Source organism: Solanum tuberosum, unplaced genomic scaffold, assembly GCF_000226075.1.
Source record: "Solanum tuberosum cultivar DM 1-3 516 R44 unplaced genomic scaffold, SolTub_3.0 scf00784, whole genome shotgun sequence".
In the NCBI taxonomy this organism is placed as follows: Eukaryota; Viridiplantae; Streptophyta; class Magnoliopsida; order Solanales; family Solanaceae; genus Solanum; species Solanum tuberosum.
This window is the reverse complement of record NW_006239689.1, coordinates 1-15377: the sequence shown is the minus strand read 5'-3', so window position 1 is coordinate 15377 and position 15377 is coordinate 1. Positions and strand designations below refer to the sequence as shown.

At 33.5% G+C, this 15377-nt stretch overlaps 3 protein-coding genes and 1 pseudogene across 3 annotated transcripts; 1 reads left to right on the top strand and 3 right to left on the bottom strand.

Moving 5' to 3' along the window:
* The first annotated feature begins 316 nt into the window (after window positions 1–316).
* On the top strand, window positions 317–1892 carry LOC102582070 (uncharacterized acetyltransferase At3g50280-like). The gene has a single exon (XM_006367360.2). The coding sequence runs from the start codon at window positions 461–463 to the stop codon at window positions 1811–1813; it is 1353 nt and encodes a 450-aa protein (XP_006367422.1). The 5' UTR covers window positions 317–460; the 3' UTR covers window positions 1814–1892.
* A 74-nt stretch (window positions 1893–1966) lies between these two features.
* LOC102579750 (isoflavone 2'-hydroxylase-like) lies at window positions 1967–3805 on the bottom strand (annotated as a pseudogene).
* Window positions 3806–4393: 588 nt separating this feature from the next.
* LOC102579426 (cytochrome P450 81D11-like) lies at window positions 4394–6240 on the bottom strand. The gene is made up of 2 exons (XM_015305409.1): window positions 5262–6240; window positions 4394–5150 (listed from the first exon to the last, which is right to left on the bottom strand). Exons 1-2 carry the CDS (start codon window positions 5988–5990, stop codon window positions 4521–4523), a joined length of 1359 nt encoding a protein of 452 aa, XP_015160895.1. The 5' UTR covers window positions 5991–6240; the 3' UTR covers window positions 4394–4520.
* A 2217-nt stretch (window positions 6241–8457) lies between these two features.
* On the bottom strand, window positions 8458–11412 carry LOC102579099 (cytochrome P450 81E8-like). The gene is made up of 2 exons (XM_006367353.2): window positions 10433–11412; window positions 8458–9203 (listed from the first exon to the last, which is right to left on the bottom strand). Exons 1-2 carry the CDS (start codon window positions 11372–11374, stop codon window positions 8595–8597), a joined length of 1551 nt encoding a protein of 516 aa, XP_006367415.1. The 5' UTR covers window positions 11375–11412; the 3' UTR covers window positions 8458–8594.
* Window positions 11413–15377: the final 3965 nt, after the last annotated feature.

Here is a 15377-nt window from a genome sequence, read left to right as displayed (position 1 = left end):
GGCCGATGAGCGATAACCAGTCCAGAGGACAATTATTGCGACATACATGAACAATTCAGGTAAAGATATGACACTTATACCTAACTCAATCCCAAAAGTTAGTTTACGAGAGAAGGATTGTCCAAGTCTATATAAAGAGACCATCAGTCTATTCCACAACCAATCTGGGGTTTTTAACATAAGCAGGAGCAGATCTATACTGCAATGGATAGACTTAGAGCAGATCAAGTAACTGAAAACAGTACTGGCGCGGAATACAAATAGCCTCCAAAGGCTCTTCCTTGTTCTAATTGTCTCTAGAATCAAAACAAACATTGTATGTAAACTAACAATACAATAAATACAACAGGTAACAACCATCCAAACAAGGTGTTAGTGGGTACTGATTAGGTAGAACTAGGCATTAAATACTCTATAAAAAAACAAATCTTCATACTGCAATAACAAGAAGCAAAAACAAATGGCATCTTCACCTACTGTTCAATACGTTTCAGATTGTTTCATCAAGCCACTTTACGATTCAGAAGAGTCGAAAAAGCCTGTTTATCTATCATCATGGGATCTAGCCATGCTTTCATTTCAATATATCCAAAAAGGTCTCCTTTTCACCAAGCCATCATCTTTTCAACTTGATCCTCTATTGCGAAAGCTTAAAGAATCCCTCTCAATCACCCTTGTCCATTTTTACCTATTAGCTTGTCGTTTCAAAACACTTAAACAAGAAAATCCCCCTCTTTACACCGTCTTTATCGACTGCGTTAATAGCCCTGGTGCTAGATTTATCCATGCTAATCTTGATTCAACTGTTACTGATATACTTTCACCAAAGGATGTGCCTTTAGTTGTCCAATCGTTTTTCGATCATGATAGAGCTATTAACCATGATGGACATGATTTATCTTTGTTAACTATTCAATTAACAGAATTAATTGATGGGGTTTTCATTGGTTGCTCAGTTAACCATGCAGTAGCTGATGGTTCTTCTTTCTGGCATTTCTTTAACTCTTTCTCAGAAGTTTTCAAAGCCAATAATGGGCAAAAACAGAGCATCCCCATTTCTAAATCGCCGAATTTTAACCATTGGTTCCCAGAAGGACATAGTCCAATTATTAATCTTCCTTATACTCACCATGATCAATTCACTAGTAGACATGAAGCCCCAAATATGAGAGAAAGATTTTTCCATTTCTCAGCAGAGTCTTTAAAGAAACTCAAAGCAAAAGCCAATCAAGAATTTAACAGTAACATCAACAAGATTTCGTCTTTACAAGCTTTGTCAGCTCATATGTGGAGGTGCATAACAAGGGTTCGGAAATTCCCATCTGATCAAATGACAAGTTGTGGGATGTTAGTTAATAACAGAGCAAGATTGGATCCTCCATTGCCAGAAAACTATTTTGGGAATTGCATACAAACTGTTCGAAGGAATGCCTCAGTGGGAAAACTTCTTGAAAATAACCTTGGTTGGGCAGCTTGGGAATTGCATCAAGCTGTGGTGAATCATAAGAATAAAGAAATTCGTGAATGGGTTGAAAAATTGGAATGTGGTGTGGTTTATCAGTTGGGGAGCTTCTGTGATCCTTGTAGTATCGTGATTGGGAGTTCACCACGATTTGATATGTATGGGAATGAATTTGGATTTGGAAAAGGAGTGGCACTTAGAAGTGGATATGCACATAAGTTTGATGGGAAAGTGAGTTTATATGAAGGAATTGAAGGTGATGGTAGCATGGATTTGGAAGTGTGCCTTTTACCTGATTTCATGGCTTCTCTTGAAACTGATAAGGGGTTCATGGATAGTTTATCAAGTTAATTTAGATGTTTTGGTATTTGGAGAATTGATGTGTTTTCAATGTTGATCAGTTTGATATGGGTTTGATTCTCGTTCTTAACTTTTTCTCATCTAGTATCCAGTATCCGTGCTTGTCTAGACTAATTTCATATTGGAGTGTAAAACGCTCTCTAACCAAGATGATTATGTATTACAGAACTTAAACACGAGCCTCTGATTAAGTACTTACTACAAAATAACTTTCTAAGTTTACTACTTAATATAAATAGACTCAGAGCTGTGAAAGGAATTGAATACAATTCTGTCGCAGAATGCATTTGCCTCCAAAGGCTTATCCTTTCTCAAATTGATTCTATCATCATAGCATGCATCCAGGTTTTCCTCTATTTCCACACTTTCCCAATCAAACCACTGAATCAACGAACCCAAAACCAACGAAACTGATTGCAGGGCAATTGTGACTCCAGGGCATGCTCTTCTCCCCATACCAAATGGTACAAATTTATAATTGAACCCTTCTTTTTCCCCTTCCATTGCCTCAAATCTCTCCGACATAAACTTTTCTGGCTCATCCCATTAGTCAGGGTCCCTGTGGATGGCCCAAGCGTTAACCATTAGGATTGTATGTTTTGGTACATCGTAGCCACCAACAGTACAATCTTCTAATGAGTAGTGAGGAGACAAAAGTGGTACTGGAGGGTATGATCTCAACGTCTCATTTATAACACAGTGTAAATAAGGAATCTTAGTGAAATCAGATTCATTTAGCAACCGTTCCTTCCCCACTTTGCTATCAATTTCGGTTCTCAGCTTGTGAAATGCCTCAGGGTGAGCTGAAAGAAGTCGCATCGCCCACTGGATAGTCATCGATGTGGTCTCTGTTCCCCCTACAATCAAGCCCTGGCACAAGATATATGATATTAATTAAAACTAACATACAATCTAATCAAACAAAATTTTGACCATAATTGAGGAAATTTACCAGAAGAACACTTTTAATGGGATCATTTGTGTAGAATTCGGGTTCTGATTCTTGTAGAGACAATAGAGTTTCAACCAGTGTATCACTGTTTCTACTAGTACTCGACTCTGAAACACTATGACTTTCTTTCTTGTGTCGAAATTCGTCTAATAATCTGTTAAAGAATTCATTTCTCTTATTGTGCTAAAACCATGCTATTCTCAATCCCTTTATACCTAAACCATTTCAATACTGGCAAGAAATCACACATGTTCAAAATCAACGCAAATGCCGCGAAGATAAACCCCCTTGTCTCTTCAATGATTTCCTTACCCTTCTCTGTTCCTATATCTTCCTCACGTACGCAACGTTTTCCAGTACAAATTCTCATCATAAAATTGAACACCTAAGTATTTACCCAACTACTCAAGTTAATTTTTGCACTACTACTAAGCAAACAACGAATAATAATTCCAATTTCTTCTCTCCTCAGTGCAGAAGACTTACACAAGCTATTGGAAGAGAACATGATATTTACAGTTAGACGGCGAAAAGCCCTCCAGAGATAGCCATAAGAATCCCAAATAATGATCTTATAATTGAAGGACAACTTATCTCCAGCCATACTAGAGAATGGTTTGCAAATATGATGTCGTTTTTTTGTGAAACATTCTTCCACAGCAGATGGAGAAGACACAACAAGCAAATTTCGACAGCCAAATCGGAGGTACAGAACAGGTCCATATTTAGTTGATAATGAGGCTAATGTCTGGTGAAGTGAGCTTTTGATAAGGTAAAGATGACCGATAATTGGCAGAGACAGAGGACTAGGTGGTAAACGCTTTACGGGATAAAACAGATGTTTGATCAAAAAGATTGTAACAAGAAATATCAAGATAGTAGCTAAATAGTAGTAGTAGTTAAAGTTCAGATTCTCCATGGGCGAAATGTTGAAACAACACATCGAGAGAGTTGTTCGTATCAAAGGGTGATACCTTAGATTTCACTAAGGTCTTGGATATTTTTAGACCAAAAGATAGAAAAAGGCTACGTGTGAGTCATTTCTAAATGTTAGACGTATTTTTGGCCATTTTTTTGTTTAATAATATATCGTTGGAAGTATCTAAGAGTGAAGTTACTTAGTAGCTGAGTGATAAGTTCCTAGTGTGTAGAGACAAAAAGCATGATCATATTGCTGACGAATTTAAGTAATGGACAAATACAAAGTACTTATGATAAAGGATGACTGGATGAGGCAGAGGGATAGAGAGACTGTGTGTGTGAAAGCTAAATTTTGCAACACATTTTTCTTGTTTGTTTTTTTCCTTCATTCATTTCTTATCCGGTTTCACTTATACATATGTTGAGAGTTTAAGTTATACACGTAGTTATTGTAAAGTTTTTTTGGTACTATACACTCATATTTACCTATTCTAACGGGTAATCTATCTTATTTCAAGGATTAGCCAGAGTAAATACTTAGATCAATTGTTTACATCAAATCAACTTAAGTTATCACGGATAAGTGGCTAAGTGACAGAAATGTATGTACAAATAATGTCATACATCTATTGGTTTGATGTAAGTGCGTGTAAGTTTTTATCTTTGCAAATAAAACAAGGCATAGATTGAGCTTGGCATTCAACAAATAACAGCTTAAGAGTTGTTTCATGTTTCATTTCTACCTTGTCCTTAAACTCGTGTACTTATTTATAAACATTCACTAAGAACACAAAGGTAGATCCTTACAATACATGGATAATAAACTCAGAGCTGGTCAAGGAATCGAATACAATTCTGGCGAGGAATGCATATGGCCTCCAAAGGCTTTTCCTTGTTCAAAGTGATTCTAGTATTATAGCAGGCATCCAAGTTTTCCTCGAATTCCACATTTTCCCAATCAAACCACTGAATCAACGAACCTAAAACCAACGAAACAGTACGTAAGCCCATTGCAGCTCCAGGGCAGGCTCTTCTCCCCATTCCAAATGGCACAAATTTATAATTGAACCCTTCTTTTTCCCCTTCCACACCCTCAAATCTCTCCGGCTTAAACTTTTCAGGCTCTTCCCATACCTTGGGGTCCCTATGGATGGCCCAAGCGTTAACCATTAGGATCGTATGTTTTGGTACATCATAGCCACCAATAGTACAATCTTCTAATGAGTAGTGAGGCAACAGCAGCGGTACTGGAGGGTATAATCTCAACGTCTCGTTTATAACACACTGCAAATAAGGAAGATTAGTGAAATCAGATTCATTGAGCAAACGCTCGTTCCCCACTTTGCTGTCAATCTCAGCTCTCAGCTTGTGAAATGCCTCAGGGTGAGCTAAAAGAAGTCGCATCGCCCATTGAATGGTCATCGATGTGGTCTCTGTTCCTGCAATAAACAACATCTGGCAAACAAGATGTTCAAACAAATGCACAAGTCTAATTAATGAAGTGATCTCTAGGATATATTTGCTCAAATTAAAACTCCAAACTAAGGAAATTTTGACCAAACGTACCAGTACAACACTTTTAATGAGATCATCTGTATAGAATTCGGGTTCTGATTCTTGCAGAGACAACAGAGTTTCAACCAATGTGCCCTTCTTCTCTCTGTTTCCATCAGTACTGGACTCCGAAACACTAACTTTCTTCTGTCGAAATTCGTCAAATAAACTATTCAAGAATTCATTTCTCTTCTTATGAGCTGAAACCATCCTCTTCTCAATCCCTTTATACCCAAACCATTTCAATACTGGCAAGAAATCACACACATTCAAAACCAACAACGTCGCGAAGAAAATTCCCTTGATCTCTTCAATAATTTCTTTACCCTTCTCTGTTCCTATCTCCTCCTCACTTACGCAACGTTTCCCAGTACCAATTCTCATCATAACATTAAAAGAAAAAGTAAAAACCCAATTACTCAAGTTAATTTTCACACCACTCCTATTACAATGAACTTTAAATAAACCGCGAATAAGAATTCTAATTTCTTCACTCCTCAATGCAGAAGACTTTTGAAGGCTACTGAAAGAGAAAATCTCAATTACCATTAGACGGCGAAGCGCCCTCCAATGATAACCATAAGGAGCCCAAACAACAGCCTTATAGTTGAATGAATACTTATCTCCAGTCATAGTCTGAGGACGGTTAGCAAATATGATATCGTTTTTAGTGAAACATTCTTCTACAGCGGATGGAGAAGTCACAATAAGCAAATTTCGACAGCCGAACCGGAGGTACATAACCGGTCCATATTTAGTTGATAATGAGGTTAATGACTGATGAATAGAATTTTTGATAAGGTAAAGATGGCCAATTATTGGAAGAGACAGAGGACTAGGCGGTAAACGTTTTTTTGGAATGAAAAAAGTATTTTAATAAAAAGATAACAAAAAATAGCAACAAGTAGTAGTACTACTTAGAGTTCAGAGTCTCCATGGCCCAAAACAGAGAATTGTAAACTTAACAAGTGAAGGCAGTGTAGTTTTGGTAAACAGATTTGTGTTTTATATATACATATCAGTTCCAGTGTGTGGAGGCTAAAAATTTCGTAAGCAATGATCATATACATGACGCATTTAAGTAATTGACAGATTCAAGTATACCAAATTTCTACGTCTTAGTTAGAAACAAGAAAACAACCAAGGGAAAGGTGTGTTGGGACCACGAGTCGGATCAAAAGGGGAACTCTATGATTTGAAGACAGCACCAAAATTATTATTTTAACATAGTGAAATTTTCAATGACGATCGAGGAATAGTTCCACTAGTCGCGTGAGCAAGGAAAATATACAAGTATATTGAGGTATATATATAGGGAGGGAAATTTTTCCAAAATACATATTAGCTTCTGGATAAATATACTATTAAAAAAAGGGAAAAAGGATAAATATACCCCGAACTATCGTAAATGGTATGCAAATACCCTCCGTCATACTTTTTGAGACATTGGTGCCCCCTGCCGTCCAAAAAACTAGAGCATATATACCCTTTTATACTAATGGACATACACGTGTCATAATCTTATCCACCGATCCGATATTTATCGACTGATAAGATTGCGCCACGTGTCCCTATTTAGTCTTCCGTTAGAGTGAAGGGCATATATGCTCTAGTTTTTAGACTGCAGGGGCACCAATGTCCCAAAAGTATGATGAAGGATATCTGCATACCATTTACAATAGTTCGGGGGTATGTTTGTCTTTTTTCCCTTAAAAAAATAATTTAAAATTAACGAGTGCACATAACCCTGTATACACATGACTCCACCTCTCGCTGGAACTAACATGCATGCGTGGTTGTCAAGTACTCCTGTCAACTAATTCCACAAGAAAGAGGTTTGTATAAGAAAAATCACTCAACTAATGATTTTTCTCTCAAAACTCAACTTTGATTTTTAACCAAAAAGTTATTGAACTGTGAATTTTTCACTTAGAAAGTCATAAGAAAAATCACTCAACTAATGATTTTTCTCTCAAAACTCAACTTTGATTTTTAACCAAAAAGTTATTGAACTGTGAACTTCACTCAGAAAGTCACTCAACTATGATTTTTATCTCAATTATAAACTCTTCTCTCATAAAGTCACTCAATTATGGAGACTTTTCTCTCAGAAAGTCACGTACTATGGAACTTTCTGAAAGAAAAGTTTAAAGTTGAGTGACTTTCTCAAGATAAAAAAGCAGGTGGAAACTGAAATCTATTACAAAAAAGTAGTCTTTACATTATCAACACACAAAGGGCAATTGATCAAGTAATTGACAAATTCGATAGCAAATATTGTAGTATTATCACTTTACGAAAATGGACGAAGCAGATAGATAAGGAGAAGATAGAGAGAGAGAAAGCGAAGTGTAACAAACATTTGGTGTTTAATATGTACTAAGTATGTTTTTTAATGCAAAAAAATTAATATGTATGTGGCTCTTATCGTCTTTGTTCATTTTTACTTGTCAGTGTTAAATTTGGTACACTTACTGAAAAAATAATTATTGACATAGTTATTTTATCATGATATCCATATTAAATATTGATGTTTAGTATTAGATCTCCGAGAATGACTTGGAAATTAGTATTTAATATTAAGGGTAAAACATGAAAAAGAAATTATCTTTTTTTGATGTATCAAAAACGATAAGTAAAAATAAAAATCTATTTTAGAATAAAATACAAGTTTTGTGTAGATCATAACAAGAATAATTTACTGTTATGTATAATGAGAAATACAAGAGGAGAATTAACTGTTTTTGGGAAATCTACTAAAGAATGAGCATGTTTGGAGGAGCTTATAGTTTCTGGCTTATAAATCAACAATCATAAATGAAGAATTATAACTTCTTATTTTTTATTTATTTTTGTCGTGTTAGCTTAAAAATAATATTTTAGTTTATTGAAACACTACAAAATCGCTTTAAAAATTATTTTAACTTGAAAAACACTACTCCCTGTGAGTTTATATGACTTACTTTTTTTTAATAGTCTAAAAATGACACATTTCTATATTAAATAGTAACATAAACTTTAAAATGTTCATTTTACCATTAATGAAATGTTTTATAGTCACACAAATATCTATCACTTATTTTAGACCACAAGTTTTAAAAGTCATTTTCTTTCTTTTTTTAAACTCCATGTGAAATTAAACTAAACTCATATAAAATAAAAACGAGAAAGTATAAATCAATCCAAACACACTCTTAATCCATTTCCACAATATTGATCTTATTTGGATAGTACATTCCATAAAAACACAAAGATAAAATCCTTATATATCACATAAACACACACCAAGATCCATCTAGCATACTTATTTATTACACAACACACAATTCTTACTCGAAATTAATTCTAACGAGGAATGCAAATAGCCTCAAAAGGCTTATCCTTACTTGAAATTACTTTAGAATTATAGTATTCATCCATATTACTATAATTTTCATCTAATTCCACATTTTTCCAATCAAACCATTGAACCAACGAACCCAATACCAATGAAACAGTACGCATACCCATATTGTCTCCAGGGCATGCTCTTCTCCCCATACCAAACGGTACAAATTTATAACTAAATCCTTCTTTTTCCCCTTCCATAGCCTCAAATCTCTCTGGCATGAACTTTTCAGGCTCGTCCCATAACGCGGGGTCCCTATGAATGGCCCAAGCGTTAACCATTAGGATTGTATTTTTTGGTACATCGTAGCCACCAACAGTACAATCTTCTAATGAGTAGTGAGGCAATAGAAGTGGTACTGGAGAGTATAATCGCAACGTCTCGTTTATAACACATTGTAAATAAGGAAGATTAGTTAAATCGGATTCGTTTAATAAGCGCTCGTTCCCTACATTGTTGTCAATTTCGGATCTCAATTTTTGAAATGCTTTAGGGTGAGCTAAAAGAAGTCGCATTGCCCATTGAATGGTCATTGATGTGGTCTCTGTTCCCGCAACAAACAAAACCTAAAACACCATAGACACACATTAGTAAAAGCAAATTATATATTGTCAGTCTGGTAATTTCATGGATCGTTACTCAACTTTCATTTTAATATTACACCAACTTTGTAATGAAAAAGTGACTACCTAGGTAAAATAAAAGTAACTACACTATTCTTCTTTGTAATAGAAATATCAATCACATGAAGTCACTACGAGAAAACAAAGTAGTAAATATTTTTTCCTGTGATACTTTGCGCAAAGTTGAGTAACTTTGAAAAACTTTCTTTTGTGATGTTATAACATTGATATTAATTATGTGAGACTTATTTTTGTCGCACAAGTTGGTGCACTCAAATTCAACATTTTTCAGTTCACTTTTTTGTAAGATAAAAATAGGTCTTAAATAACCAATAGAAATAGTTATATAAATACTATTCGATCATCTTATTTATCAAAAATGACCAAACTATACATTGCATATAAACTCTATTATATATGTTGTGTATACATATTGCATATGTGTATGTATAAAATATGGATATTAGTATAAATTTTACATTATCTATACACTATGGTCTATGTACATTTATTTTGTAAACTAGATGACCCAAAGGTATTGGGTTGTAATTTACTCTAATATTTATAATGGAAACTTATATAAATTCACTAGTTTAAGAGTTAATTATTCAGATACACTCTAATTTGCAATATTATGAATCTTATCAGATTTTGGAGTGTCTAGATACGTCCAGATACATGTATCTCGAGATACATGGGGTCAAAATTAGGTGTAATTTTTCTAGATACATTGTATACGAGTGGGTTTGCATGTATCTGGTAATAAATCTCTCTCACCTCCCTCCCCATCTTGCTCGCATCTCTCCCTATTTTAGTGTATTTGATACCAAAAATACATATATCTAGGTGTATCTCCCTCAATATATGATAGAAAACACTTATTTAAGTAGTAAGATACGTAATATTTTGAAAATATAGATAATTACTGTATATCTGATAATGGAATGTGTCTAATCATGTAATTTCTCATATTTATAATCTTTAGAAACTAATGCCGACAGTGAGCCAATTATTTTCACGTTTATACTCAAAAAAACACGCCAGCAAAATTTGTAAGGATATATATTGCATACAGGAATATATATATATATATATTAAAAGTTATGAAGCAAATCAAGGACATCTAATAGTACCAACTTTATGCAATAGTTTGAGGGAACGTATGTACGTACCATTAGAAGACTTTTAATGAGATCGTCCGTGTAGAATTCAGGTTCAAATTCCTGCAGAGACAATAAAGTTTCAACTAGTGTCGCCTTCTTCCCCTTAGCTCCATGATCACTACTACTACTACTACTTTTTTTCTGTCGAAATTCGTCAAGTAATTTGTTTAAAAATTCATTTCTCTTCATACTCGTTAAGTCCATTTTTTTCCCAATCCCTTTATAACCAAACCATTTCAAAATTGGCAAAAAATCACACACGTTTAAAACCAACAAATTTGCAAAGAAAACACTCCTCATCTCTTCAATAATCTTTTTCCCCTTTTCCATTCCTATAACTTCCTCACTCACACAACTTTTTCCAGTACCAATTCTCATCATAACATTAAACACAAATGTAAAAGCCCAATAACTCAAGTCAACCCTAGTACCGCCACGTGTATTCTTTTCACTGGCTTTAAACAAAGAGCGAATCAAAATCCCAGTTTCTTCATTTCGAATTAAAGAAGACTTTTGAAGACTGTTTGAAGAGAAGAGTTCAATCGCCGTTTGACGGCGGAGAACTCTCCAGAGTTGACCGTACGGTGCCCAAAAAATAGCAGTATAATTAAAAGAAACCCGGTCACCTAGCATGCTCTGTGGCCGGTTTGCAAATACAACATCGTTTTTCGTGAAACATTCTTTTACAGAGGATGAAGAGGACACAATCAACATATTTCGACACCCGAAACGGAGGTATAAAACCGGACCATATTTAGTTGATAAAGAGGTTAATGTTTGGTGAAGTGAATTTTTGATAAGGTAAAGATGGCCTATTATTGGGAGAGACAAAGGACTAGGTGGTAAATGTTTTTTTGGATGAATCAAATGTTTCAATAAAATTATGAGGAAAAATAGAAAGATGATAGCTAGGTAGTAATAAGAGGAATTAGAATTATAAAAGTTCTGCATGGCTGAATTTAATAACTTGAAAATTAAAAATGCTTGAACTTATTAGAACTCTTCTCAACTTAGTGCTGCGTAGTATAGTTTATTATATAGATGGTATTTGCCCACCTTATATTATATTGGTGGTATTAATTAAAGGATCACGTGAAATACAATTGAATTGTGAAACTCGTTAGAGTTTGGAAAGAAAACTAGTTTACCTATTGGTTTTGAAATGTAAAATTCAGAAAAATGGGTAGTAGTAACTAACCATCTCTTACTCTATCCGCTTAAAAAAATTGAAGTAGTTTTATATGACATTGAATTTAAGAAAATAAAGAAGAATTTTCAGTCTTATGGTTTTAAATTAAAGTTATGTCAAATGTACATAAATGTCCTTTAATTTTGAGACCACGTGAAAATTTGAAATCAAAGTGTTGTCAATAAAAAAAAAGGGGAAATTTCTTAAATATATCCAAACTTTGACCGAAATTGCTGTAACAACACCGAACTTTGGAAATGACCTTTTACCCCTTTGTACTATTTAATAGTGTATTTTAAAGGTATATATGTGCCCACGTGGACATCATATATATATATATATATATAAAGAAGAAACATAGAGAAGGTGATGTGGCACCTCTCTATGGCCTCCATTCATAATTATTTATTTTTCTCATATTTTAGGCATTTTTTTCATATAAATATAATAATTTACTCACTAAGAAAATAAACAATTAAATAATTTACTCACTAAGAAAACAATTAAATAAGCCCACGTACTTTTTCACCTTTTAAAAATTGTAGCTGCACAAATTTAATCATATACGTTTCAGTTGTAACTGTATGTATTTATGGGTCAAGGAAATCGAAAAGACAATTAACAACTAAATAATTCACTCACTAAAATAGATTTCTTTAATGCTCTTAATTATGATGAAAACTTCAAAAGCCTCTAACCAACTAATCAGAAGAAGAAACATTTTCTAAACGGTATGCAACAAAGAAATGAATGTTCTTAAATGTAACCGTTTTTATCTTTACCTATATATCACCCTAAATTCACTTCAATCCATCATATGATAAATCCCTTTGGTGTCAAGTTAATCCCTTTGAATTTTTTTTTTTTATTTGCTTTTTCTTTTTAAAATATTTATATAATATTATATAATTACTTGTGATATATGTTTGTGTTTTTGTCTGGTGAGTGGTGACTAATCTCATTGAATTCTTTATTTTTATTTTATTTTAAAAATATTTATATAATATTATATTGCCACTTGTGATATATGTTTGTGTTGTTTTGCAAATTGAAAATATATGACTAGGAAATGGAATCATAGGCAGACATAATTTTATCTTATTTTGTTTAGTAAGTTATTTATTATTTTTAGTGGATTGATATGGTTTTTTATTTATGTTACAGTAACATTGTTACTCTCATCTTCTTCTAAATGTTTATGAACTTTCTTGAAAAAAAAAGCAGGTACACTATTGAATTCTTGGTGTTAATTATTTACTATATTTACTATAATAATGTGTTTTCTCACTCCTTTATCTTGTTTTATTCTAGATAATATAAGCATATTTTTGTTGCTTAGATTTTGGCGGCTAAAGTTAAAAATATGTCAACAATAATAATAACATGTTATTTTACAATAAGCTCTGTTGACACCCAATTTTGGCTCTCCACATTTAACCTATAGTAAATTTATAATAATAATAATAATAAAATATATATGTTATGAATTTTTTTAGAAAAAAAAAAAATTAACTTATTTGACTTGATAAATTTATTTCTTAAATGTTATTTCTTATAAAAATTAAATATATTAGATTACTACTTACTTTCTCATTTTTAAATAAATGATTGTTCTTCTGAAGAATTAAATCTATTTGGTTCAAATATAATTCCTTTTGTCGCAATAGATATTTTCGTACATTTATTAAAATTAGAAAGCTTAGTTAAATTAATGATTTACTAATTTATATTAATTTAATTTTAAGAGTGATTAATTTTATCAAACAAGCTAATCTTAGCAAAATAATTATCACTTATGGCTATTTAATAAGAAAGTAGTTATGATTTAAATGAATTTAATTTGAGCAAATTTGACAATCCAAGTCTTATTAAACCGGCCAATCCGTGTATGCCACGTAGGCGATCACATGGATTGTGCTTCTTTAGATTCGATCTCAGTCTTACCATCTAATCTAATGGCCTTAATTAATTCATCCTTTTACTTTTATATATATATATATATATAATTATAATTTATTTATAACTCTTTATTTTTACCAACCGTCCGATCAAATGATCGGACGGACCAAATTAGATACTAAAGCTTTCATCTTTTCCCAAAAATTGTACAACCCTACCGCCCCCTAATCTTTCAATTTCCTTAGGCATCTGTTCTTCTTTTTCCCAAAAACTTTCCTTCCCCAAAACGTTTTCCTTCTTCCCCAGGAACTTTTCACGCCCCTCTCCCATCAATCTCTGCCAAAGAACGGCTTGAACTGCCGGAAAATGGCAATTTCCGGTGGTTTTTGGCCAGGTCCATCCGTCGTCCGTCAATCACACTTCCCTTTTCTATCAACTTTACATCTTTTCCGATTTATTTTTTTTGACCCAAAGCAGGCCTAGAAGTCTCGACCATCATCATTGCTCCGCCTAAAAAGTGGGGGATGCGAAGAACCATTAGATTTTAGTTCGTCTCATCCTCAATTTAATAGGTTTGAGAGTGGAAACCTCTCCCAAAATCGCCTATAAAAGGCAGGCGTCTTCCAATTCGAAAGGGAGGAAAAAAAAAAGAAAACGAGAGCAAGGATTCAAAATATCCAAGCAGTAGGAAAAAGATAGAAACAATACACTTCAAGAACAATAGTTGGAGAACCTTTCATCTTTTGTTTATTTTGGCTTCGAATCCAAGTTTGAAGTTCGAGTTTGAAGTTGGAATCTTTGACGTGAAAGCTTTAGTTTTGCTGCTCCAAGAAAGGTAATTTCACGTCCTCCTACATTCTTTTATTTCGATCCAGCGTGTTATGTGTTGAACACTTGATATAGAATCTGTTGTTACGTGTATATGATTCCCCTGTTTTAACCCTTACCTTAATGTCGTTCTATATGTCACTAGGCAGTAAGCATAAGTCAAGCATCAGTGAAGTTGTTTGAATGTTATGTGTTGATCATTATGTTCATCAACTTGATTTTATATCCATATAACTGGCTGAATCTATGCTTTGTTTTGCTGGCGATGGTCGATGTTAATTTAGTCTCCATTTTGAGTGTTCTAACTGTGTAGCTCTATTTTCATCACTGTTAGTTTGAATTCATAACTCGAATGCCGGTCGTGATTTCTGTTGTATTTCAGCTGCTCATATCGTTAATATAAAACTTGAGTTAGAATCAACTTGGAAAAGCATAAGGCATGTTCATATTACCGCTTTCAAGTTCGGCAACATGATTTCATAAGACGTTTAGCCTGATTTACGTTGTTCTCTGTCGCTAAGTGTCGTTCACATTTTAAACCAATTGTTTCTGCATCTTTAAATTTCATACGTAACCTCATTATTACGAAAGTCAGATTTCACTTAAATTTTGGGGAGTTTCTATTCTAAGGTCGTTTACTCCTTCAAGTATAACCAAGCTTTGTCTAAATAATCATTTTTCTAAATATGAATGAGACATTTTAGCACTTAAAATCATGTCTTTCACCTGCTACTGGTTCATTTTCTCATTATGGAATGAATTTCCTCTCTTATGTTGGTTCTTTATGGATGGCAGTGTGGGAGTATTAAATTAGGATAGCTTTTTTTAATATGAGGGATTGGACAGCTGCACATTTTTATTTCTCCTTTCAAAAGTTGTCGAGTCATAATTAATTTGCCTATGTTCACGTAAAATCAAGAAAGCTAAATGAGCATTTACTTATTAACTTGATCGCAAATTGAACCAACTCAAATATAATCCATCTTGATCTATTTCCCTTTTCGTATTTCATCCTCTCTGGAAATATTTTTGCTTTGC